The 26,219-nt window shown below is 54.4% G+C and overlaps 1 protein-coding gene across 3 annotated transcripts in view; it reads left to right on the top strand.

The window, feature by feature from the left end:
* Nucleotides 1-25,469, top strand: part of LINGO3 (leucine rich repeat and Ig domain containing 3) — a 32,717-nt gene extending 7,248 nt beyond the window's left edge. For 2 of the 3 annotated variants that reach the window (XM_064734397.1, XM_064734398.1), the window contains exons 2-3: nucleotides 8,488-8,591; nucleotides 21,132-25,469. In XM_064734397.1, coding sequence (XP_064590467.1) covers nucleotides 21,165-22,973 — 1,809 coding nt within the window. In that variant the 5' untranslated portion in view covers nucleotides 8,488-8,591; nucleotides 21,132-21,164 and the 3' untranslated portion in view covers nucleotides 22,974-25,469. Of the gene's footprint in view, nucleotides 1-3,266; nucleotides 3,285-8,487; nucleotides 8,592-21,131 lie in introns of those variants that run through there. The other variant, XM_064734399.1, reaches the window with a different exon arrangement.
* The last annotated feature ends 750 nt before the right edge of the window (nucleotides 25,470-26,219 follow it).

Here is a 26,219-nt window from a genome sequence, read left to right as displayed (position 1 = left end):
TCTCTCCAAGGGGCTGCACCCCCAGCCCCACATCAGCCATGGCCAGGGGGGTGTGGAGAGCTCCTCTGAGCAGGATTCACCCTGGCTGGGACTTGTACAACATCCACTGTGTTCAGGTAAAAGGGGGACCAGGACCCTGCTGTGTGGTCCTCACGTGGCTCTCTCTCCCTTAAATGTGGTTTCCTGCTGCTGGGGGTGATTGAACAGATCAATGTTTTCTCTTCTTGCCTCAGGGTCTGCCTCTTCCCACCGCCCCCTCCTATTAAAAATTCATTGTTTCTCCCAGATACTGTTGCTAGAGGGAGACAGGGAGGAATAAAGGAAGTTCTTGGAATGGAGAAGAGAAAATATTCAGTGGGAAGGGAATTGAGGAAAAATTTAAACCAAATATTGTGCCTCCCTGGGTGTGTTTGAGCCTGAGTGCTCTCCCTGTCATGGCACAGGATGTTCACAGAGTTGAGTGGGAACTGGGGGGACTTTGGGGTGCTGGGGACAGTCCTGCTCCTGCCAGGGAGGTGCTGAAGTGTCACAGTTGGGACAGCCATGATACACAGAGTATCATCAGGCAATTTCAGAAGGGTTCAACTCATAGAGAATAACATTACATCCCTCCAGAGGGCTGCAAGCATCTGCCTGTAGGAGCAACAGGGGGAGGGTAGCATGGTAGGGATGGACAGAGACAGGAGATCTCTGCAGGCAGGTCAGGAATTTGGGGTTTATTGCAGAGGGCCTGGGTGCAGGGCCCTGCTGGGAGCTGCAGCCACAGCTCAGAGCAGGCCTGAGAGGAGAGAGGGATAGAGAGGATGAGAGGGTAAGAGAGTAAAAGCATAAGAGAGTAAAAGGGGTAAGAGAATAGAAAAGTAAGAGGGTAAAGTTCTCGTTACAATACAATAAATAATCTTCTGTGTTGAATATTCTGATTCTCACTAACCAATCTAGTACAAGATACAAATCCTATAGCATTTCCATACAGCCTATAAGAATCACTACATTACCATATTGTGTTAAATTTTAAACCCTAAAAACTCCTCTTTGGGCCTCTTCTGCCAAGCTGGCAGGGTCTGCTCTGACCCTTGGAGCTGTCTGCAAGAAGAGGGTGTTGTTCCATCAAAAGGGGATCACCTTCAGCTGTGTGAGAGAAAAACAAGCAGGATGGGACTGCATGGGCTGGGGCTGGAATTGGACAATTAACTGCAATATGGAAATGGAGCAGAATTGATAAAAGTGACAGACCCTGTGATCAGGTGTCCATTTTGTGACCATTTTGGTTCATCTGGGTGTAGCCCTGGCTGGGCTCTTGTGCTGCTCAAGGTGGATCCATTGAAGCCTTTTAATAAATCCCTGCTTTATTCTGTAACTCTGTGTAATCTCTGTTCTAGCTCAGCCTTCACAAGGCATCAGAAGAGTTGAAGGAATCATTTCCAGCCCCTTCTCAGTGGTGCAGCCAGAGGAGCAATCCATGAGGGTGTTTGATGCTTTTGGCCTCTTTTTCCAGAGGGTCACCCGGGCTGACCTTCCCCGTGCTCGGGACAGCTGGACACCAACCCTTCAGTGTTGGCACAAGGAGCTATTTTGTGTTTTTCCATTTAAATCTCATTTGAAGGAAAGTCCATCTGGTTCCCTCTGTGCTGCCAGAGGAAAAAGGGGCTTTTCTTGGGTCAGTTTTCCACAGGGAGACCCAGGAGAGGCAGCGTGGCCCAGGACTTGTGCCTGGTGGGGAGCTGGGGCAGGGCCCCTGTAATTGAGCACTAATTAGGGATGGGAAAGGAGTAGAACCCTGCAACTGCAAATGGAAGGTGGAGTGACATAAATGAGAGAGAAACTGTGACCTTTTTCCATAAGCAGGAATATTAACCAAGTGTGACTAATGGAGTGGTGAGGAAATCATTCTGCCTTCATTAGTCCTTATTGCAGGGCCTGATGAGGAGTGGGAGCCTTGGGCTGCTCCAGGGAAGGGCAGTGGGTGATGCCAACATCCCTGCCAGCCATGCCCAGTGCTCTGGAAGTCATTCCAGGAGTCATTGTGGAGGTTGGACCCTCCAGCCCAGCCAGGACTGCACCCAAAATGAACCAAAATGGTCATAAAAATGGACACCTGGTCACAGGGTCTCTCACTTTGATCAGTTCTGTTCCATTTGCATATTGGAGTTCATTGTCCAATTCCAGCCCCAGCCCATGCAGTCCCATCCTGCTTGTTTTTCTCTCTTCAGCCCACGTTGTTATTCTGGAGTTGTTGTGGAGGTTGGACTCTCCAGCCCAGCCAGGGCTGCACCTAAAATGAACCAAAATGGTCATAAAAATGGACACCTGGTCACGGGGTCTCTCACTGTTACAAGTTCTGCTCCATTTGCATATTGGAGTTAATTGTCTAATTATAGCTTTAACTTATGAAGTCCCATCCTTCTTGTTTTTCTCTCTCCAGCCCACAGTGTTTGTGCTCTTGGGCCTGAGATTTGGATCATTTGTCCTTGGTCCCCAGGTGGAGCAGGAATTGTTTTGTCTCCCTGCTCTGTGCACAGAGCTCACCATCCCCGAATGTGAAGCTCAGACCCACACACTAAAGCAGCACAAAATGTGAAAAATAGAAAATCTCAAACCTGAGGCATCATTTCCTGAGGGAAAACCAATTCCAGGGTCTTACCTCTTCCCTTCAGGGTCACTTTTACATCAAGCACCAGCCTTGTGGCAAAGCAGTTTGGCACCACTGCCTTCCCCTGCCCTGCTCAGCCTGCAGCATCTGGAAACCTCTTGAAACCCAGGTGCAGGCTGTTGCTGTTGCAGTGACAATTGGGGCTGTGATCTGTTGGGTCAGGCTCATCCATCATCAGACAGAGCTGTGGGGTTTTTGGGGTTTCTTTCCATGCCCTGAGGGTCTCTCTGGCTCAGGCTGTGGCTGCCCCTGAGTTCATGCTGGGCAGAGCTGTCCTCATACAGGGATCACTCCATGGCCTGGGGACCTGTCCCTGCAGCCTCAGTCCTGGCTCAGCTCTCTCCACCTCAGTGGCTTTCCCAAGACTCCTAAGAAACAAATCTTTTTTTCCCTCTGTTTCATTTTTAACAGCTATGCCTCATTTCTCCCTCCATTTCTCTCCCTGGGATCATTTCTGGCTGTGCCCCCAAAGCTGGGAGTTGCTGTGTCCCTGTTGTGCTGCTGTTGAGCTCAATTCTTCCTCCTTCCTTGAGCATTTTCCAAATTTTCCCATTTACTTTTGCAGAAAGAAACTCTTTGGGGGGCTGTCACTGAGAGAGGATTTCAAATGAGCAGCCTGTGACACCTCCCCATGGTAATGTGTCATTTTTGTTGTTGATATTTCAGTAACTAAAGGTCAGCTGGAAGCTCAGCTGGCTGGACAATCTGACATTAATTACACTAATGAGCAAAAGTCTCTGGCTTACTGCTCCTGGATACCAGGGCTGTGTGACACTGGGGCACTCTCAGGTGTCCTGGCATCCATGGAATGGTCAAATCCCAAAAGATCCTGAGCTGGATCCCTCAGGGATCATCAGTCCAGCCCTGTCCCTGCCCAGCCACCCCAACAACCCCAGCCTGAGCACCCCTGAGAGCTCCTGGATGTGGCACTGGGTGCCAGGGTTCAGTTGAGGGGTTGGGGCTGGGTTGGACTCGATGATCTTGGAGGTCTCTTCCAACCCAGTGATTCTGGGAATTCTGTGTTCAAACACTCCTGCAGCTCTGGCAGCCTTGGCACCATTCCCTGGGCAGCCTGGGCAGTGCCCAGCAGCCTCGGGGGGCAGAACCTTGCCCTGAGCTCCATGCCAAGGCCTGGCACAGCTGCAGCCCTTGCTGGGCTCCTGTCCCTGTGCCAGAGCAGAGCTCAGCCCCTGCCCCTGTGCCTGCCCTGGGGAGGAGCTGCAGCCCCCGAGGAGCCTCCCCTCAGTCTCCTGGGCTGCAGCTGAACCAGCCAAGTGCCCTCAGCTGCTCCTCAGCCCTTCCCCAGCTCCGTGTCCCTCCTCTGGGCACTCTCCAACAGCTCTGGGTCCTTCTGATCCCGTGGTGCCCAAAGTGCCCCCAGCACTGGAGCTGAGGCTGCCCCAGGGCAGAGCAGAGTGGGACAATCCCTCCCTGGGCCTGGTGCCCCCAGCACAGGGTGGCTCTTGGGGCTGCCAGGACCCAGCAGGGACTCAGATCCAACTTGCACTGACCAGGACCCCCAGGCCCTTTCTGCAGTGCTCTGAGATGAGCCAGATCTGCTGTGATGCCTGGAACAGTTGCTGTGCACATCCCAATGGATGCTCCTGCCTTGGAAGAGCCCAACTTGGGCACCTTGGTCTGGTTCTCTGGCTGTCTGCTGATTTCCAGGACATCTGGGTGCTGCTTGGCTTTGGGATTTGCTACTGAATTTCTTTTTTCAGGAGGATGCCCTGTGCAGAACTGGAAGCTCCTTGATGGAGAAGCAGGTCCTGTGTGGTACCCAGGGAGAGGAGAATCCTCTCCTGGCTCCTCCATTAAGTATCTCAGAAAAGAGGTTAAAAAATCCAAGTTTTGGGTAAAAAACCACCAAGCACAGGAGCAGAAGGTGACAACAACCCTGGTGGCACAAACATACAGAGGGCCAGGGGGCTGTGCTGGTGTCACCACGTGGGACTGAAGGAGGTTTAGGCACTTCACCCACGTGCTGGTGGGTCCCGTTTCACAAGGATTAAAATGTATTTGCAGACAAAACCCCCGGAGGTAACCTGAGACAGAGGTTGCTACGTGACCTGGGAGCTGCCAAAAACAAATGCCAAGAGCATCAGCTCATTCCCAGGGCTGGGAATGAGGGACTCACCTGACAAAACCAAGCTCAGGTGGTCTCTAAGTGAGCTTAAATTCCACATTCCCCATGCTCAGGCAGGATGGGAGTGAAAAAACCTTTCAGGGAAGGCAGAGGAGGCTGCTCAGGGCCAAGAGCTGAGCACGTTTGGCCTGACTGCACTTTGCCTTCTGCAGTAAATACATGGTTGTGTCCAGCCTGCTGGAATTGGATTGAAATTTTACCTTTTCCATGGCCATGGGGAGCAGCAGCTGGGCTGGTGTGGTTGGGATTTACCCTTGGGTGGTGCTGGTTCTGAGGATTTTGAGTTTGTGTCCCAAAAGAGAAGAAAAGAGAACCAAACCCACTTCCCTCCCAGTTATCCCATCTCCCAGGACTGGAGCAGCTCCAGGGATCCACAGCAGATCTGTGGGCATCAGTCCCTCAAAGCACACACACTGCATCCCCTGGAGGCACATTCCTCATGGAATTGCACCAGCTGTAGCTGCTGGAGGTGTCACATTCTCCCCCTGCAGGTGCTGAGGGCAGGTTCAGGTGTTTCTGGCTCATTTCTGCATCTCAGGGCTTGGTTTGGGTCATTCTTGCTGTTATTTCAGATGCTGGGTTGGAGTCACTCCCACACTGTGTGCTGCAGCTCCCTGTGCTGCAGGGCACATTCCTGAGAGGATGGGATCTTCCTGGAATCCTGGATTTCTCCATCATGCTGTATTTCTGGGGTTTTCCAGCCTGCTGTGATCCTGGGCTTGTTCATCCTGCTGGGATCCTGGGCTTGTCCATCCTGCTGTATTTCTGGGCTTTTCCACCCTGCTCGGATCCTGGGCTTTTCCAGCCTGCTGAGATCCTGGGTTTCTCCATCCTGCTGCCAGCCCTGAGCTGTCCCTTTTGTCCTGAGGGACCCAGAATTCCCCCTGGAACGGCAGGAACCCCCATTCCCAGCTCCCAGAACGTCCCAGTGTCAGTGGGATCCTCTGAGCCCTTCACCCCAGCCAGTCCCTCCCTGGGTGGCAGGGATGCGAATCCCACGTGGGATTTGAAACTCATGTTCTGGAACAAATGTTGTCATTTGGAACTGCGTGGAAATCAGTCAGGGACACTCCCCAATAAAGGGGAACACACTCCAAAGGTATGATCCCTGTGCCAGAGTGTGATCCCTGTGCCAGGGTGTGACCCCTGTGTCCCCAGGTGTGATCCCTGTGCCAGGGTGTGATCCCTGTGCCAGGGTGTGATCCCTGTGTCCCCAGGTGTGATCTCTGTGCCAGGGGTGTGATCCCTGTGTCCCCAGGGTGTGATCCCTGTGCCAGGGTGTGATCCCTGTGTCCTCAGGGGTGTGATCCCTGTGTCCCCAGGTGTGATCTCTGTGCCATGGGTGTGATCCCTGTGTCCCCAGGGCTGTGATCCCTGTGTCCCCAGGTGTGATCCTGTGCCTGGTGTGATCCCTGTGTCCCAGGTGTGATCCTGTGTCCCCAGGTGTGATCCCTGTGCCAGGTGTGATCCCTGTGTCCCAGGGTGTGATCCCTGTGTCCCCAGGTGTGATCCTGTGCCAGGTGTGATCTCTGTGCCATGGGTGTGATCCCTGTGTCCCCAGGGGTGTGATCCCTGTGTCCCAGGGTGTGATCCCTGTGCCCCAGGGCTGTGATCCCTGTGCCAGGGGTGTGATCCCTGTGCCATGGGTGTGATCCCTGTGTCCCCAGGTGTGATCCCTGTGCCAGGGTGTGATCCCTGTGTCCCCAGGTGTGATCCCTGTGCCCCAGGGCTGTGATCCCTGTGCCAGGGTGTGATCCCTGTGCCATGGGTGTGATCCCTGTGCCAGGTGTGATCCCTGTGCCCAGGGCTGTGATCCCTGTGTCCCTATGGTGTGATCCTGTCCCCAGTGTGATCCCTGTGCCAGGTGTGATCCCTGTGCCTATGGGTGTGATCCCTGTGTCCCCAGTGGATCCCTGTGCCAGGTGTGATCCCTGTGTCCTAGGTGTGATCCCTGTGTCCAGGGTGTGATCCCTGTGTCCCAGGTGTGATCCCTGTGCCCAGGTGTGATCCCTGTGCCAGGGTGTGATCCCTGTGTCCCCAGGTGTGATCTCTGTGCCCTCAGGGCTGTGATCCCTGTGTCCCCAGGGGTGTGATCCCTGTGTCCCCAGGTGTGATCCCTGTGCCATGGGTGTGATCCCTGTGCCAGGGGTGTGATCCCTGTGTCCCCAGGTGTGATCCCTGTGCCAGGGTGTGATCCCTGTGCCATGGCTGTGATCCCTGTGTCCCCAGGTGTGATCCCTGTGCCCCAGGGGTGTGATCCCTGTCCCAGGGGTGTCACCCCTCTGCCCCTAGGGGTGATCTCTGTGCCCCCAGAGCCGGCTCCTCATTCCCCTGTCATTCCCCAGCAAATCCCTGCCCTGGAAAGCTCCTTTGCCAAAGGCTCCCCAAGCCTCTCCCATCAGGAATTAACCCCCTGGCTGCTGCTGCCCACCCAAACCACCTCCCCGAGCTGAGTGAGGTCTGCAGCAGGCTCAGAGCAGCTGCTGAGCTGCAGCAGCAGCGTGGGTGTGCTGAGAGACCCGAGCCGGGGACATTTGAGGGCTGTTAAGCAGGATTTCCACACAAAAGGAGCTATTTAAATTCCCTCTCCCTTTGCAACAGGCAAATTAAACTTCATCCAGAGAGCTCAAAGCAATTCGGTAAAACCACAGCGAGTCATTTGTTCAGCATCTGCTGCATCGGTGCTGGGAGCATCTCCCGACACCCCCAAGTCCCCAAAAATGCCCAGGGGGGGACACGGGGCTCGGGGTCGGGCCAGTGGCACTCCTGCTGCCGCGTTTGGGTGAAATCTCCCCAGATTCGGGGCCTCCTGGGCTGTGGGCACCCCCTGGGTGGGTTCAGTGCCCTCCTGCAGATTCCCCAAGGGCAGTGCTGGGTCTTCCATGCTCCACCCGGAGCTGCCCAGGCAGGGCTGGGCTGGGACGCTCTCCTGGTGGGGAGAGGATCCTTCAGGGCACAAAGTGTGATATAATTTTATATTTATAAAATTATAAATATGTTTTTAATATTTTATATATTTTTATTTATTTATAATCTTTTTATAATATATAAATATTGTATATTTCTAATTATATGAATTAGAAATATACAGCATTTATATATTATAATATATGTATTATAAAATATACAAATTATATCTTTAACATTAATAATTAATATTATTATATTTTATATTATATGTGAATATATATTATATATATATATTATATTATATTAATTATATTATATTATATAATATAATATATATTATATTATATTATATATATATATATTTATTATATTATATTATATTATATAATACTTATTTTATATGGTGGATATAATCTATAGTATATAGCATTATATATTATAGTCTATCATCTATAATATTATATATTTATAATAGTCTATAATATATTCACCATATATGGTGAATATATTATAGACTGTTATAAATATATAATATTTTCTATAAAATGTACTATAAAATATTTATAATATTTTATAAAAAATATACTATGTAATCTTTATATATTTACAGATAAAACCAGGCAAGCTGCAATGGTCAGGTCACACGTGGCTGGAGCAGCTCTGAGGATGCTCCCCCTCTCTGGGTGCCCCATCCCTGGCCTTTGGAGGAGTTTATTTGGGATTTCTGTGGCAGACACGGGGGAAGGTGACTGACAGTGCTCTCCTTGTGCTTTCTGTGCAGAGGAGCCCAGGCTGGCTGTGCTGGACCCTTCACCATGTGAACGTCCCCAGGCTCCAATGCCTCAGCAGAGCCCCATGTCGGAGCAGCCCTGCACCTGCAGAACGGTGAGAACTCCCTGGGCCCCAGACTGGGGGTTGTGCACTGGGACACCCAAAATCCAGCTCATTTTGACCTCGTGGCCACCCTTGCTTGGTGGCATTAGCTCCCTCCTTGTCCCCTGTGACGGTGTTCACAGGGATGGGGATCTGACTCCATGTTTCAGAAGGCTTGATTTATTATTTTATTATATATATTACATTAAAACTATACTAAAAGAATAGAAGAAAAGGTTTCATCAGAAGGCTGGCTAAGAATAGAAAAAAATCAGAAAGAATGATAACAAAGCTTCTGTCCTGGACAGAGAGTCCAAGCCAGCTGACTGTGATTGGCCATTAATTAGAAACAACCACACAACACCAATCACAGACCCACCTGTTGCATTCCACAGTAGCAGATAATCATTGTTTACATTTTGTTCCTGAGGCCTCTCAGCTTCTCAGGAGGAAACATCCTAAGGAAAGGATTTTTCATAAAAGATGTCTGCGACAGTCCCCAGCTCCTCATGCAGCAGGAGCATTCAGCTGGACATGGAGCAGCTGGGAGATGTCCAGCCTGTTTTCACCACCCCAAAATGAGCCAGAAGAAGCTCAGGCAGAGCTGTGGTGTGAATCTCTGAGGTGCTGAGGTCAGGGTTGGTGGCAGACAGCAATGGTCACTGTGGGACCCTCAGCCTTGGCCATGCCAGGATCCATGTGCAGCAGTGGTTTGGGGTTTGGATGGAGTTCCTGGGGTTTGGGAGTTCATCAGCTCAGAGAGGAGCTCTGCAGGCTTTGCCCCTGCTCTGCTGTCCAGATGCCAGACAGGGACTGAAGCCACACAGACCCATTGTCCCCTTTCCCTTCCCCCATGGAGATTTCTGGTTTTTGGGATCCTCTTGTGGCTGCACATGGAAGGAGCTGAGCTGCTCTCCTGCTGCCCCAGCTGATGCCCTCCAGCCACAGATCTGGGACTGACGCCAGCGTGTCTCGCTCCAAATGTCACCACTGCCACATCAGTGTCACCCTCCAGCCCGGGGGGGTTTGGGGGTGGCACAGCTGAACCCCCCCAGGCTCTGCTGGGCCCCTCTGGGATCTGGGGTGAATCTCCCTGTCCCCTCCCCTCTCTGGGATGATCCCGGGGATTAGTCCTGCTCCCACCTCATGTGACAGGGCTGGGTTGGGATTTCAGGAGCTGTTTCACCCCTGACATGGGTAGGAGCTGTTTCACCCCTGACATGGGTAGGAGCTGTTTCACCCCTATCATGGTTTGGGATATCAGGGACTGTTTCACCCCTGTCATGGATTGGGATGTCAGGAGCTGTTTCACCCCTGTCATGTGTTGGGATGTCAGGAGCTGTTTCACCCCTGTCATGGATTGGGATGTCAGGTCTTGTTTCCCCCCTGTCATGGGTTGAGATTTCAGATGTTTCATCCTTGGCATGGGTTGGGATGTCAGGGGCCCTTGGAGACCTTTCCACCCCTGCCATGGGTTGGGATTTCAGGAACTGTTTCACCCCTGTCGTGGCATTTTGCTCTCCCTGCTCCCATGATCATAATTGGGATGGCAATAAAATCTCCAGTGAAGCAGCAGCTGCAGACAGATCTTAACAAATGCTCTCAGCCCTGGAGTGATGCTGAGCAGAGCTGGGAGGGGGAGGGAAATCTGTCACTCCGTGCTGCTCCTGGCTGGAATTCCCACTCCCAGCAGGGTTTCCAGCAAATTGGGGGCTCCACCTCTGCCCCTTTCCCCCCTGTCCCCACAGGGCTCCGAGCTGGGTTCTGCAGAGCTGAGCAGCCCTGCTGGGACCAGGCTGCTCTCCAGCCACAGCTGCCTGTCCCTGCAGCTGTCCGTCAGTCTGGCCTGTCAGTCTGCTCCTCTGCCCACATGTCCAGCAGTCCAGTGGGATTAAAGCGTCTGGAGTGATGGATCCCCCTGCTGAGGTGCAGAGCAGCCAGGGCTCCCTCTCCAGAGGGCAGCTGGCCTTGCTGGGCACCCCTGCCGTGGATGAAGGCTCCCATGGGGTGTGACAGCATTCACAGGGGTCTGAGGATGAGGGAAGAGATGAGGATCTGACTCCATGTTTCAGAAGGCTGATTTATTATGTTATGATATATATTACATTAAAACTATACTAAAAGAATAGAAGAAAAGGTTTCATCAGAAGGCTAGCTAAGAATAGAATAGCAAAGAATGAAAACAAAGGTTTGTGGCTCAGCTCTCTGACTGAGCCAGCTGACTGTGATTGGCCATTAATTAGACACAACCAACATGGACTAATCAAAGATCCACCTGTTGCATTCCACAGCAGCAGATAACCATTGTTTACATTTTGTTCCTGAGGCCTCCCAGCTTCTCAGGAGGAAAAATCCTAAGGAAAGGATTTTTCATAAAAGATGTCTGTGACAATGGGGCTGAGCCCTCGTGAGCAGGGTCCTCCCTGTGGGTCAAGGCTGCAAAGAGCCTTTGTTTTATCCAGGAGCTCAGAGAGGGGACTGCCCTGAACAGTGTCACTACAGCTCAGGTGAGGGATTAGGAGGAGATTTTGCCATCAGAGATCCAGCACTGGCAGTCAGTGACAGCAATCAGGGTGTGATTTATGTGCCAGCTTCCCCAGGGGCTCAGGCCAGCCCTACGAAGTGCTGAGCTTAATGAAGGAGCTGATCTAACGAGGGGAGCTGATCTAACGAGGGCTGGCATGGCTGGGTTGGACAAATGAGTTCATGTGCTGGAGCAAAGCCCATGGGAGGCAGCTGGGACTGAAATCACCAGGAAATCTCTGTCCAGCATCAGGGCAGGGCTCTCTTGGCACTAAAATCATTGGGAAATCACTGTCCAGCATCAGGGCAGGGCTCTGCTGGGCACTGCAATCACTGCCCAGGAGCAGGGCAGGGCTCTGCTGGGCACCTCTGGGCAGACTGGGACCATTGCTGGCACTGGGGGTGGCTGCACGTCATCATCCCAGCGCTCTGCACGCCCCCGAGCAGCGTCATCATCATCATCGTCATCCATCAGCGCTCTGAAAGGTGCCTAATTACAGCCTCTGCTTTCCTGTTCCCTTATTCATCCTCCTGCCCCAGCACCTCCTTTGTCACCCAGCTGCAGGGCTGGAGCTGCCTGGCTTGGAGCAGTGAAGGCACAGGGTCCCTTCCTGTGATGAGGTCTCACGTCCTCCCTGCTGCTCAGAGCCCCTGTGGGTGATTTGTCCCCCCCAGAAGGATGGGACACCCCCAGAGGTGTCCCCAGCACACCCTGGGGATGTCCTGCCTGTCCTGCCTGGTCATTCCCTCTGTCCCCTCCCGTGTGGCCTCAGCCATGCTGCCCTGGGTGCTCTCAGTTTGCTCCCAGGCTGTGTTTTGGTGCAGAAGGTGAGGGATGAGCTCAGGAGGGAGGCAGGAGGAGGAGGCAGCTGCAGAGGAAGGAACAAATTCCCCTCTCTCGTTTAATGCTCTGTATTTGTGTCTCTGTGGGGGCAGGAGCCCTTGCCAGGAGCTTTTCTGTGCCTGTGGCTGTGCCTGGCTGTCACATCTGTGCTGCTGGGGCTCTTGTGGGGTCCTGGTTTGTACATCCAGCAGCAACAAATGTCATGTGGACCCTACAGCTGAGGTGCCAGGACACTTGCCAGGGCTTTGGGTTCCTTGATCCCACTCCCAGGCTGGGGACAAACCTGAGACTGGGCAAGTCTTGGCCAAGGTTGGTTTGGATGGGCACCTTTGGGCTTGGATGGGGACCTTGGCAAAGCCCAGCTGTAATGGGCTGGGTTTGCAGTGGGAGTCTCCTGGGCTGTCACCTTGCTTCTGGCTGGGTCAGTGCTCAGGGACAAGGACACCATGGGGCTGTGGCCAGCACCCAGTCCTGGTGACAGACTGGGATGGGACAACACTAGGAAGTCCTGCACCATGGGCTGTCACCCTGCAGTTGCCTCCTAGTGCCTCCCTATCCTGCCCCTGATGTTAATGAGCTTCTGCAAATTAAAAGTTCTCACTTGAACCCTCCAAAAATGAGCCCCTGCTGTCCGTGCAGGGACCAGAGCCACTGCATGGAGTTCAGCTCCAGGGTTCTTGGTGGCATCAGTGGCAGCTGGGTGCTCTGGGATGCAGCTGAAGCGGGGGAGTCGAGCTCAGCCTCTGCTCCTGCAGGTTCTGAGGCTGTTGAGATCCAGGTCAGGTTCACTCTCAGCCACCATTTCCCAGGAGCAGTCGAGATGCAGCTCTGACTGTGGTTCAGTCAACCCAGCTTGAGTGGAAACGAGCCCAGCACCCACCTGCCCTGCCCCCCTCCCCTACTTTTAGAAGAGTTATCCACTTTGGTAGAGAAATAGAGATGCTCATGGAATATTAAACACCTCCCTAAAGCCCCTGTTGCTGATGAGTGGCTGCTGCTCCTCATTGCCTGGTGCAGGCAGTGACCTTTCAGAAATGTTGTACGTCGTGGTCGTCTCTAAATGTCTCCTCTCCTGGGAGCATCTTGTGGAGATAGAGATTCAGACATGATGTCTGTCAAGAAGAAAAGCAGATTGTGGCCAATCTGGGGCTGCCTGTGCAGTGTTGCCTGGGCCACGTGCTCGGGAATCATAAGGTTGGCTCTAAAAATAAGCAGTGGCTCCTTTCGGGTCGTCTCCTTGGTGCCGTGGCTCATCAGGGAATCCTCGGTGCTGGGAGTTCCCACGTGGGAGAGGAGTGGAGAGTCCTGTGGCTGCTGAGGACTCAGGATGGGATCCTGGGGTGGGAAGACACTGTGGAGACACCAGGGAAGGAAGGGCAGGTCCTGCATCCCCTGGGAGCTGCTCCGGCCCCCCAAGACCTGGGGCTGCTGAGCAGGAGGAGCCTCGTGAGAGGCAGCAGCTGCCACTCACCAAAATAACTCCCTTCTCTGGAAGCTTTTCATGTTCTCCAGCCGTCCCTGAAGTCACCCTGTGATGACCCAGCCTGGCTCCTGCACAGGCAGCTCCTTCCACACTCCCCTCCTGTGCCTTGCCAGCAACATCTGCTCTGCCTGAGCAGCCTTGAGAGGGACACGAGGGTGACATCACCACAGGGCTGTAGGGCCTTCTGTGGAAGCTTTTCATGCTTTTCATGTTCTCCAGCCATCCCTGAAGTCACATTTGGAGACATTCTGTGGTGACCAAGCCACCCCCTGGCTCCTGCACAGGCAGCTCCTTCCACACCCCCTCTCCATTCCTGTGCCTTGCCAGCAACATCTGCTCTGCCTGAGCAGCCCTGAGAGGGACACAAGGGTGACACCACCACAGGGCTGTTGGGGATGGCCACTGGGCCACCTGGTGGCCTGAGGACTCTCAAGGTGTTCGCTGTTGGGGAAGATGAAACAGGAAAGCCTTATAAATATGATTGTCTGGCAAAAGATTTTGAGAATATAGAAACTATAAGTGAGATTGAAAAGAAAGCAAGCTTTGAGATCCCTCAGTTACTGAACAACTGGACAACAATGGTGTGGCTGGCTGAAGGTAATCTGATGGAACAACACCCTCTGCTTGCAGACAGCTCCAAGGGTCAGAGCAGACCCTGCCAGCTTGGCAGAAGGGGTCCAAAGAGGAGTTTTTAGGGTTTAAAATGTAACACAGTAATGGTAATATAATGATTCTTTAGGGTGTATGTAAGTGCTATGGGATTTGTATATTGTACTAGATTGGTTAGTGAGAATTAGAATATTCAACACAGAAGAAAATTCATTGTATTGTAATGAGAACCTCACTTTCTTACCCGTTTTACTCTCTTATCCTTCTATGCTCTTACCCTTTTACCCTCTTATTCTCTTTCCCTCTCATCCTCTCTCCCCCTCTCTCCTCTCGGGCCTGCTCTGAGCTGTGCCTGGCAGCTCCCAGCAGGGCCCTGCACCCAGGCCCTTTGCAATAAACCCCAAGTTCCACAACCAGAAGAAGATTTATTGTATTGTAACGGGAACCTCACCCTCTGATCCTCTCTTTTACTCTCTCATTCTCTCTTTACCACTCTCTTTATCTCTCTCTCCCTCTTTGGGGCCTGCTCTGAGCTGTGGCTGGCAGCTCCCAGCAGGGCCCTGCACCCAGGCCCTTTGCAATAAACCCCAAATTCCATGACCTGGCTGCAGAGATCTCTCATCTCCTTCTGTCCCAACCATCCTACCCCGATGCTCCCACAGTTCCCCAGGTCCTGTGGGGTGGGAGATGCTCTGTAGGGCCCTGCTGGGTGCCCTCAGTGCCCATCCAGCCATTGCTTCTCCCTCTGCTCCTCCAGCCCTGCCCAGCCCAGCCCTGACCCAGAAAAACGTGCTGAGAGCCTCAGAGCCAGGAGAATTTGTTTCCCAGCCAGCCCCTGATAGGATTAGGAATAACTCTCTCCTGGATAATTCTCCATTAGGTCTGGTGATTGATTTCCTTCCTTTTTACCCTCAGCTCCGTCCTGCTCTCCCCGTTTCAGCTGGATTATTTATTCTCATGCTTGGCTTGCTAATTGCCTGATCACCAGAGCTGAGGCTTGGGCACATCCCTGGCCTCCTTTGACCCTCCAGTTTCTGCCTCTCTGTTTCTGTCTCAGCTCTGATTTAATCCCCTCCATGCCCCAGCATAAACCAGGATCTTTCTGCTGCCCTGTGCAGAGGGAGAAGCCTGCTGGTGTCACCCCAGGAGCCAGGGAAGGTTTGAGGGAAGCTCCTGAATCTCCTCCCCATCATTCCTATCCCCTCCATCCTCCCATGTCTTTTCTGAGGTTTTTCCAAGCTCAGTGTGGCTCCAAACCCACTGACTTTGCAGACTCAAGGCCAGGGCTAAAATAAAGCTGCAGGAGCTTTTGGTTTGTTTTTGGAGGGTGGCACAGGTCACATTTGGTCCTCATTTCAGTGCCCCTGGGAACTGTGCTGTGCTCTGAGCTGCAGCAACAGCTGGAAAATACAGTTGGATTCCCTGAGTTCACATTTGGGCATCAAACTGGGCCCTGCCAGCTCTGAACGATGCCAGGTCACCCCCAGGGGATCCCCAGCAGCCCCTGGTGTGGATGGTGTCACCATCAGTGTGGGTTGGTGTCACCAGTGAAGCTCAGCATGGAGCAGACCCCAGGGATTCTCATTTTTTGCCATTTCAGCCTAAAATCATACAGGGGGAAGGGAGTTTTTGGAAGGTATGACTGAGGGCTCCAGCAGCAATCTCAGTGAGCTGGGAAGCACCACAGGGGTGTTTGGACACTCCATCCAACCCCATGCAGGGGCTGAGCAGAGTGACAGAGTCTGTGAGGATGCTGGCAGTGCCCAGCAGGGTTGGCATTGCCTTCCCTGGCACGGAGCTGGGCTGGGGACAGCAGCCAGGGAGCAGGGATGGCGTGGGGACACTCAGCTGCCAGCCTGGGCACTGCTCGGGGTGTTCCCAACAGCACTTGGCTGCTGCTGGTGTTTGTAGGAGCCCTCTCCTGTCTCGTGCCATGTTTGGGACACGCTGGCACTGGCACAAGATGCTGGCAGCTCCCTGTGTGACAGAGCACTGGGGTTATCGCCCTGTTGGTGTTTTCACAGTGGGCATCCCACAGTCACATTCTGCTCCATTGCTCCATCCCTGCTTTGGGGTCTCCATGCTCTCCTGGGGTTCCCTGCATCCCTGGAAAGATGCAGCAGCATCCCCTGTCCCCCTCCATAGGCCTGGAGCAGCAGCAGTTGGGTGCTGGAAAGAGAAGAGCTCAGCAGGAGCATTTTACATCCTGCACATCAAGGGAGGGATAAAACCAGACCTTGCTCTGACTGAGGTGTTTGTGCTCATGTGATGTCTGAGCCGGGGAACCTGGAAATGGCAACCTGGGCTGATTTTTTTGGTCTTTATTCACAAAAAGGGAGAAATAATGGCAGCTGAGGAGCAGTTGCTCTTGGAGGAGCTGGCAGGGCCAAGCTCGTGCCAGAGGAGCAGGAGCTGTTTGAAGGGAACAAAATCCCACCTGCATGGAATCCCAGAATGGTTTGGGATGGAAGGGACCTTAAAAGCCATCTCATCCCACCCCTTGCCACGGGCAGAGACACCTTCCACTATCCCAAGGTGCTTCAAGCCCTGTTCATCCTGATCTTGGACACTTCAGGGATATAAAGGCAACCACAGCTTCTCTGGGGAGCCCCAAGCCAGGGTGGCTGGAGAGCAGCAGCTCCTCTGTGCTGCTGGTGCCTGGGACAAAACAAGCACAGTGGTCACAAATCCTGGTGGCGAAGTGGGGAATGAGGCAGGGAAAGCTCCAGGGGCTCACAAAATTGACAAATTGTCCAAAATTGCTCTGCTCTGCTTCCCCCATTGCAGCCCCTCAGCCCCAGGCTTTGCTGGCTCCGTCCCCAGCGCTGCACGCAGCAAGCTTGTTATTTTTAAAAACAAATTAAATGAGGAGAAGAGCCTCTATCTAGGCCTTGCTCTGGATCTTAATTGCCCTGGCTCCCCAGGGGCCGGGCAAGCCTGGAAAGCGCCGCACAATCACCGTAATGAGCTATTAATAACCAGCCCGGCTCTGCCCGGCTCCGAGAGGGTCCTGCTGGCCCTGCAGGGACACCGCGGCTCTGCAGCTCCTCTGCAGGGTGTGCTGGGGCCGGCAGAGACCCTGGCAGAGCCAGCCTTGCTCCAGAGCCCAGATGTGCAGGGAATGGCTCATCCAGATGTGGGGTTTGCTGTGGGGGCAGTGGAGCATCCATGGCTGGGGCTGGGTGTGGAGAGGGAGGGTGAGCCCAGGGCTGGGTCAGGAGAAGGAAGGTGAACCCAGGGCTGGCTGATGGACAGGGAGGGTGAGCCCAGGGCTGGGGGGCAGCAGGGCTGATGGTGTGGGTCAGGAGAGGGAAGATGAGCCCAGGTTTGGGGGGCAGCAGAGCTGGCTGGTGCTCTGGACAGGGAAGGTGAGCCCAGGGCTGGCTGATGCTCTAGCTCTGGCAAAGGAAGGTGAGCCCAGGGTTGGGGGGCAGCAGAGCTGGTTCTGGATAGGGAAGGTGAGCCCAGGGCTGGAGAGAAGCAGGGCTGATGATCTGGCTCTGGAGGGGGAAGGTGAGCCCAGAGCTGAGGAGCAGCAGGGCTGGGTGATGCTCTGGGTCAGGAGAGGGAAGGTGAACCCAGGGCTGGCTGATGGAGAGGGAAGGTGAGCCCAGGGCAGGGTTGGCTGATGCTCTGGCTCAGGACAGGGAAGCTAAGCGCAAGGTTGGATGGCAGCAGGAATGGCTGATGAACAGGGAAGGTGATCCCAGGGCTGTCTCATGCTCTGGCTCAGGAGAGGGAAGCTTAGCCCAGGGCTGGCTGATGGAGAGGGAAGCTGAGCCCAAGGCTGGCTGATGCTCTGGCACTGGAAAGGGAAGCTGAGCCCAGGGCTGTGGCTCCCGCTCTCCATCTGTCTGGGAAAACAACTCCAGTGGGGCTGGAGCTTTGCTTGGAGGATCAGGTGGCCGGAGTAGGAAGCAAAAGTGGAGTTGGGTTACTCCAGGCTCATCCATAATGAACACGGGGCAGAGCCTCAGGCAGGGAGGGGAAGGGCTGGATCCCCCGGGCTGGCAGGGAGACACCATTAAAGGGGCTCCAGGGCACATTTATTTAATGTAGAGACTGAATGGGATGGATAAGCATCACAATTAATGGGGAGGGGTTTATCCTGTGGGTTTGCAGGTCGTGCTTGGGGCATCCTTCCCATGCAGCCCCAGGGCAGGGTAAGAGTGGGGGCCTCCAGAACCAGGGGGTCCAAGGGGAGCTGCCCCCAACTCACCGCAGAGCCAGCTCAGGGTGATAGTTTAGTTGACTATGGAGAAGGTGTAAATGGTCAGTTCAATGAGGATGGTTCCTTTATTGGACAGTATAGTGGTAAAAAAGAGAAAGAACCTGCAGAAGGAAACGAAAGCTCTGAGGCTCCTTCTCCTGTAAATGCCATGAATTCATTTGTGTAACCACAGAACTTGTTCCTGGGGGCACCAGCCAGGCAGAGCCTTCACAAAGGGGCTGCCAGGCAGCTCCAGTGTCCACATGGCATTTGGGGACCTCCACTCCCCAAAAGGGGTTTGGGGCAAGGAGTGAAGCTGAGCAGCGCTGGAGAGAGGGGAGAAAGGGGCAGGGGCAGCAGTGGGGTTGGTGGTCCCACCCCCCTGTCCCCCAGCTGCATCCACAATCCTCTGGTTGTGTGAAATGGTGACACTTCCCTCTTGGTTTGATTTGTTGCAAGAAAAAGGGAAATGTGGGAAAATTAAGACACTCACACAAAATAAAAGAAAAAGGTGTCACAGAATCAGAATAGAGTTGGTGGGGTTGGAAATCCCTCAAAGATCAAGTGCCAGCCCAGCACTGCCAAGGACACCATTGTCCCTCAGTGCCACATCCCCACATCTGTAAAAGATCACAGAATCCTGAAATATCCTGAGCTGGAAGGAACCCTCAGGGATCATCAGTGCAGCCCCTGGCCCTGCACAGCCACCCCAACACCCCCACCCTGAGCATCCCTCAGAGCATTATCCAAACACTCCTTGAAGATCATCTCCCATCCTTCCAAAATTGCGCAGAGCAATGGGTTTAATTCCAGAGATTGCTCCTCTGGGATAATGGGATCAGGAAATTTCCCATGGAGATGTCATCCTTCCCTGAGCCCTGAGCACAGAGAGTCAATAACAGCCCCCTGAGGCTGTCCCATGTGCCACCAGCCCGTGGGGACAGGAGGGAGGGTGACACCATTGGTGTCCTTTACCAGCACAGAGGGTGTGAGGAGCAGGAGATGCTGGGCTGGGCCAGCTCCTGCTGTCCCTGCTCCACCAGTGCCACCTCTCTGGGGGTTCTGGGGTCCCCATCACTCTCCTTCTGTCCCCCTCTAAGCCAAGCAGCAGCCACCTCAAAATGGGCCTTTTGGGGACCTTTTGGGCCCTGAGGACCTGCAGTGGCACCAAGGTGGGGACACTGCAGCCACACCTCGATGGCCTTGAGCAGCCACAGATGTCACATTGTCCTCTTCCCTTGCCCCACATCCTGCTGGGGTCCCACACAGGTTCGGGGTCAGCCCAGAGGGACAGAAGGGAGTGTGAGAGGGGCTCCCTGGAGGTCAGAAGGGCTGGAACCCTCAGGGACTGTCCCCCAGTTTGTCCCAGTGCTGTGGGATGATGGCACAAAGCCCCCCATGCTGGAGGTGTCAGTGCCCCACTCCCTGCACCTCCCCAGGGCTGGCTCTGCTCTTGGCACCCCCAATATCCTCATGCCAGGCTCAAAAACACCCAACCGAGCAACTCTGCCACTTAATTAGGTTAATGACCGTGCTTCATTAAGGAAAGGAGTTTGCAGCGGTGTTTCCAGGCAGATTTGGGGCACGGATGGGGACGGGGAGAGGGAAAGGGGAAGCAAAGAAAAGGGAAAGCGGCACCGAAATGCTAATCCCTGGAAAGGAAAGGAAAGGAAAGGAGGGCAGGCGGGGCACGGCACCGCGGGGTCGGTGTTAATCCCTGCTCGGCAAAGACTGAGCCCGGGGCCGCCTTAATCTGGGATCCGAGAGGGCGGGACCGGGATGGGGACGGGGATGGGGATGGGGATGGGGATGGGGAGGGGACAGGGACAGGGACAGGGGCAGGGGCAGGGACGGGGACGGGGCAGGGACGGGGGCAGGGACGGGACAGGGACGGGGAGGAGACAGGGACGGACAGGACGGGGATGGGGAGGGGACAGGGGCAGGGACGGGGTTGGGGATGAGAACGGGGATGGGGACGGGGACAGGGACAGGGACAGGGGCAGGGACGGGGATGGGGATGGGGATGGGGATGGGGATGGGGACAGGGGCCTGGGCCCTACATGTGTCATTGAGCATCCCCTGTCCTACAGGACCCCTCCAAGGCAGGGGCCTGGTGATAATTTGTGTCACTGGATGAGACCTCACACCAGGAGCAGAGAGAATGGGACATCTCAGCTGTGTCAACAGAGAGAATTGAGGTATCCCAGCTGTGTCTCCAGAGGGAATGGGGCATCCCAGCTGTGTCACCAGAGAGAACTGGGACATCCCAGGGGTCAAAATCAAACCTGCAGATGCTCTGGGCTGCGTGCCAGGGTCTCTGAGCCCCCCGGTGAGGTCCTCGGCAACTCTGGACACCCGGAGGGATGCAGAGAGTTCTGACAAGCACCAAGGGCCAGACAAGCTGAGGCACGTCCTGTCTGCAATATTGGTAATTATTCCAATAGGGTACTATCGCAGACATCTTTTATGAAAAATCCTTTCCTTAAGATTTTTCCTCCTGAGAAGCTGAGAGGCCTCAGGAACAAAATGTAAACAATGATTATCTGCTGCTGTGGTATGAAACAGGTGCATCTGTGATTGGCCCATGTTGGATGTTCGTAATTAATGGCCAACCACAGCCCAGCTGGCTCGGACAAAGAGCCGAGCCACAAACCTTTGTTATCATTCTTTCTGATTCTATTCTTAGCTAGGCTTCTGATGAAACCTTTTCTTCTATTCTTTTAGTATAGTTTTAATGTAATATATATCATAAAATAATAAATCAAGCCTTCTGAAACACGGAGTCAGATCCTCGTCTCTTCTCTCATCCAAGAACCCCTGTGAACACCGTCACAGGGTAGGACCTTGTCCCTGCTGACTCTGCTCTCTCTCTCTCTGTCACAGGCACATGGCAGCGCGGCAGTGAGCCCCTAGACCATGCCCCACACCATGAGATGGTGGCTCCCGCTGCTGGCCCTGCTGCTGCTGTCCCCGCGGGCGGGCGCGTGCCCCGCGCGCTGCGAGTGCGCGCCGCAGCTGCGCTCGGTGCTGTGCCACCGCCGCCGCCTCACCGCCATCCCCGAGGGCATCCCCAGCGAGACCCGCGTGCTGGAGCTCAACAAGAACCGCATCCGCTGCCTCAACCCCGGCGACCTGGCGCCCTACCCGCTGCTGGAGGAGCTGGATTTCAGCGAGAACATCATCTCCAATGTGGAGCCCGGCGCCTTCAGCAACCTGTTCAACCTGCAGACGCTGCGGCTGCGGGGGAACCAGCTCAAGCTCATCCCCCCGGGGGTCTTCACCAAGCTGACCAACTTGACCCTGCTGGACATCAGCGAGAACAAGCTGGTCATCCTGCTGGACTACATGTTCCAGGATCTGCGCAACCTGAAGAGCCTGGAGGTGGGTGACAACGACCTGGTGTACATCTCCCAGCGCGCCTTCTCGGGGCTGCTGGGGCTGGAGCAGCTGACCATTGAGAAGTGCAACCTGACCTCCATTTCAGCCGAGTCGCTGTCCTACCTTCAGAACCTGGAGGTGCTGCGGCTCCGGCACCTCAGCATCTCTGCGCTGGAGGACCAGAACTTCAAGAAGCTCTACAACCTCCTGCAGCTGGAGATCGACAACTGGCCGCTGCTGGAGGAGGTGTCCCCCACCAGCTTCCAGGGCCTGAACCTCACCTCGCTCTCCATCACCTACACCAACATCACAGCCGTGCCCGCCGCTGCCTTGAGGAACTTGGTGTACCTGCGGTACCTCAACCTGTCCTACAACCCCATTAGCACTGTGCTGAAGGGCTCCTTCAAAGACCTCATCCGGCTCCAGGAGCTCCACATCGTGGGCGCTCTCCTGGTGTCCGTGGAGCCGCAGGCTTTCTCCGGCCTGAGACAGATCCGGCTGCTCAACCTCTCCAGCAACTTCTTGTCCACGCTGGAGGAGAGCACCTTCCACTCGGTCAACACGCTGGAGACGCTGCGGGTGGACAGGAACCCCCTGGCCTGTGACTGCCGGCTCCTCTGGATCCTGCAGCGCCGCAAGACACTCAACTTCGATGGGCAGCAGCCCATGTGCTCCTCCCCACCCGAAATCCAGGGCAACGCCCTGCGCGACTTCCCGGACTCAGTGCTCTTCGAGTACTTCACCTGCCAGAAGCCCAAGATCCGGGATCGGAAGCTGCAGCATGTGACGGCACGGGAGGGACAGTCCGTGTCCTTCCTGTGCCGCGCCGACGGCGAGCCCGACCCCTCCATCGCCTGGGTGTCCCCCCAGCACCGCATGATCACCACCCGCAGCACGGGCCGGGCCACGGTGCTGCCCGGGGGCACCCTGGAGATCCGTTTTGCCCAGGTGCAGGACAGTGGCACCTACATCTGCATCGCCAGCAACGCCGGTGGCAATGACACCTACTTCGCCACGCTGACGGTCAAGGGGCGCCCGGCCGACGGCGCCCACCTCGCCAACCGGACTTTGTACCTCAGCGACTTCAACGACACCTTCCACAACAACACCCAGGTCTTCTTGAAGTTCACCTTGGACCTCAAGACCATCCTGGTCTCCACGGCCATGGGCTGCATCACCTTCCTGGGCGTGGTGCTCTTCTGCTTCCTCCTGCTCTTCGTCTGGAGCCGCGGCCGGGGGCAGCACAAGAACAACTTCTCCGTGGAATATTCCTTCCGCAAGGTGGATGGTCCCACCACCACCACCGGCCAGGGAGGGGCCAGGAAGTTCAACATGAAGATGATCTGAGCCTCTCCCAGAGGAGAACCATTTTCTGCAGCCCAGCCCCAGGCTGGGAGGGCTGGGAGGGCTGTGGGAGCACCGGCCGTGTCCCAGAGCTGGCAGAGTGACCTTGCTGTGTTGGGACATGGCTGGAGACAGAGGTGCCACAAGCCAGCAGGGTCAGAACCGTGGGGACCTCAGGGTCGGGGAGGGATGACCCCAATGTCCCAGCCCTGTGGAGAGCCCTCAGGGCTCAGGGGCTGTCCCAGGGGCTCCTGATGTAGCGAGGTTTCTGCTACCAACTATGCATTTCTTGAGCCAAAAGATCAGCAGTGTTTGGGCCTGGGAGAAAAATGCTTCCTGTTTTCCCCCACCCTTTCCCTTTTTTTGTAAGGGACTCTTCAGAAAACTTTCCTGGTAGTTGTTTGTGGTTCTTTTCTTGTTGTTGGTGGGGGTTTTGGTCCAATTTTTTTTTAATTAATTTCCAAGAGAAATGTCTTCCGGGGCGATGCGGGACTGGGGAGGTTGTGCCAAGCTCGGGGGTCCCCCAGCCCCTTGGCAAAGACAGACCCCCCCCCTCCCGGGCACAGATGTGCCTTGAGAGCTTTTCATCCATGGATTTAAGATCCAGCATCTGCCAATGTGGGTGCCCAGGGACACTTCTGCACAAGCAATAATAACCCTCCAGGGCCAGGCTCTGAGGAGGTGTCAGCGAGAAAAAAAAGAGAAAAAAAGGCAAAATGAGGCCAAGATCGTTAAAATAAGGAAAAGCAACCCCAGGGTGATGCAAGGCCCCCCCTGTCTCTGCATCCACCCAATTGGGGGTTGGGATTCCTACAGGTTCAAAAGGCACTCTTGGGTTCATTTTTTTGGAGTTGCAAAGTCAAAATCTGCAGGAGAGCAGAACCTGGCTAATCCTGTGCAGGCAGGCCCTACAGCCCAGGAAAGAAGAGGAGAGAAAAGCTGGGAAGAAGCAGTCCAGGAGAACATCCTGGCTGACACCTCCATCCCAGATCCTGCACCCTCCGACGCTGAGGACCACGGGTCAGTGTCCCTGGGGCTGCTTCTGCTGCCACAGGGGTGGTTCCTGCCTTCCCATCCCACCCCTTCCCAGGCTGTGCCCTGGCTGGGCATGGATTTTTGTGTGAGGGAGAAGGAATGAAGGTGGAATGGAAGAGCCTGGGTGTAACCTGGAGGATCCAGGGAGTTCATTGCTTCCTCCTCCTCTTCCTCCTCCCATGTGCACCCTGGGGGTTGCTGCAGGTCCCACCTCTGTCCCCATTCCTGCAGGGATATCCCACACCTGGATGTCCCTTCTCCAGCCAGTGATGGTCAGGCTGGGAGCTGGAAGGGGCAGTTGGCCATCCCCTGATGGGCATCCCAGAGTGGCACCGGAGCATCCAAGGGGTTGGGAGCTTTGTGGGGCACAAGTGGCTGCTCAGAACATCCCCCCAACCCTGTTCTGCTGCCACAGGGTGCCCCCCATCCATCCATCCATCCATCCATCCATCCATCCATCCATCCATCCATCATCTATCCATCATCCATCCACCCTTCATCCATATGCATCCCTATCCATCCATCCATCCATCCATCCATCCATCCATCCATCCATCCATCCATCCTTATCATCCCCATCCATCCATCCATCCATCCATCCATCCATCCATCCATCCTTATCATCCCCATCCATCCATCCATCCATCCATCCATCCATCCATCCATCCATCCATCCATCCATCCATCCATCCATCCATCCATCCATCCATCCATCCATCCATCCATCCATCCATCCATCATCCATATCCATCCCTATCCATCCATCCATCCCTATCCATCCATCCATCCATCCATCCATCAATCATCCATATCCATCCCTATCCATCCATCCATGTCCATCCCTCCCTGCCATGGGTCTGTCTGTCCCCATGACCCCTCATGCCCGGTGCCCCTCACCCCCAGCCGTGCATGCCGTGTCCTCCCAGGGTCCTGTTTGGTGTCTGGGGTTTTTTTATCCTTGGGGAGGGTGTGGGAGGGGTGTGGGAGGGCAGGGAGGGGGTCAGGCATGGACCCTCACAGTGGGAGCAAAGGGCAGTGCAGACCTGGCACAGTTTTCTATGTAACAAGCATGTCAGATGTATTTGTGAGCAAAACAAAAAAAAAAAAAAAAAGGTAAAAAAGGGACTTTTGTGGCTCATTTGGGTTTTTCTCCCCCTTTTCTTCCCCATGTGCCTCAATAAGAACAGGCAAAATCAGTGGGCAGAGCCTGAGCAGGAGCTGGCAAGGGCAGGAGAACCAGAATTCACAGCTCTGAGCTCTCCAGACCTGCTGCAAGCTGGGAAGGCCTTGGAATTCCAGCAGACCTTCCCCCCTTCCCAGAGTTCTGCTGGGATTTGCAGCCCCTGAGTCCATTCCCACCATCAGTCCCACAAACCCCACATAAACAATGTGAAACCACCTCCCAGAGGGTGCCAAAGTCCATATTAATAACTAATAAATTATTAATGCACGTGTGCTAACAGACTGCTGCTGCTATTAATCGATTATTAATTATTAATGCAGTGTTTAGGAGGACATGCCAAAAGTGGAGGGTGCAAAGGCAGCACCTTGAGTCCTGCTGGCAGGAAAATTGGGATTTGAGGGGGTTAAAAGGAGTCACATCCACCCCAGAGTGCACACAGGGAGCCAAATCCCTTGGATGGGGCTGGAAAATCGGGCACATGCCAGGGGAAACTGAGGCACGGGGGGGCACTGCAGGGGAACAGGAGCCAGTGGGGAAGAGGAGGTGGTACCTCTCGACAGAGTGACCCTTCCAGTGCCCTCCCCATCCCCTGAGCCCCAGGGCCCAGCCTGGCCCCCCCAAGGCCACCCCTGCCCTTGTCACAGCTGCCACCGCTGTCCCCACCACGGGCTCAGCCAGCCCAGGGTCCCCTTGCCCAAAGAGAAAGAAAAGCTGGAAAAAAAGTTATGGAAATGGGGCCTTAGAGCATCCAAGTGTGTTCCAAGAGATTACAGAAATTCCCAAGTGCTGCCTGGAAAGATCAAACTCAAACTGGGTGTTCGCATGGACCAGATAATCCATTCCAACTGCAGGAACTACAAAAAAAAAAAAAAAAAAAAAAGAAAAAGCAGATTTTCTTGGTCCCTCTATATATTAACACCATTTTGCTTGGAAATTCTGAACAGGAGCACATCCACATGGAAATACAGGTATTTTAAACCATCCCATCCACTGAATTTTGGGGTAAAAACATCATTTTAACCTGTTTGTTT

Source organism: Zonotrichia leucophrys, chromosome 28 (genome assembly GCF_028769735.1).
Source record: "Zonotrichia leucophrys gambelii isolate GWCS_2022_RI chromosome 28, RI_Zleu_2.0, whole genome shotgun sequence".
NCBI classification, from domain to species: Eukaryota; Metazoa; Chordata; class Aves; order Passeriformes; family Passerellidae; genus Zonotrichia; species Zonotrichia leucophrys.
The sequence above is the reverse complement of the archived record's forward strand: the minus strand, read 5'-3'. Positions and strand labels throughout refer to the sequence as shown.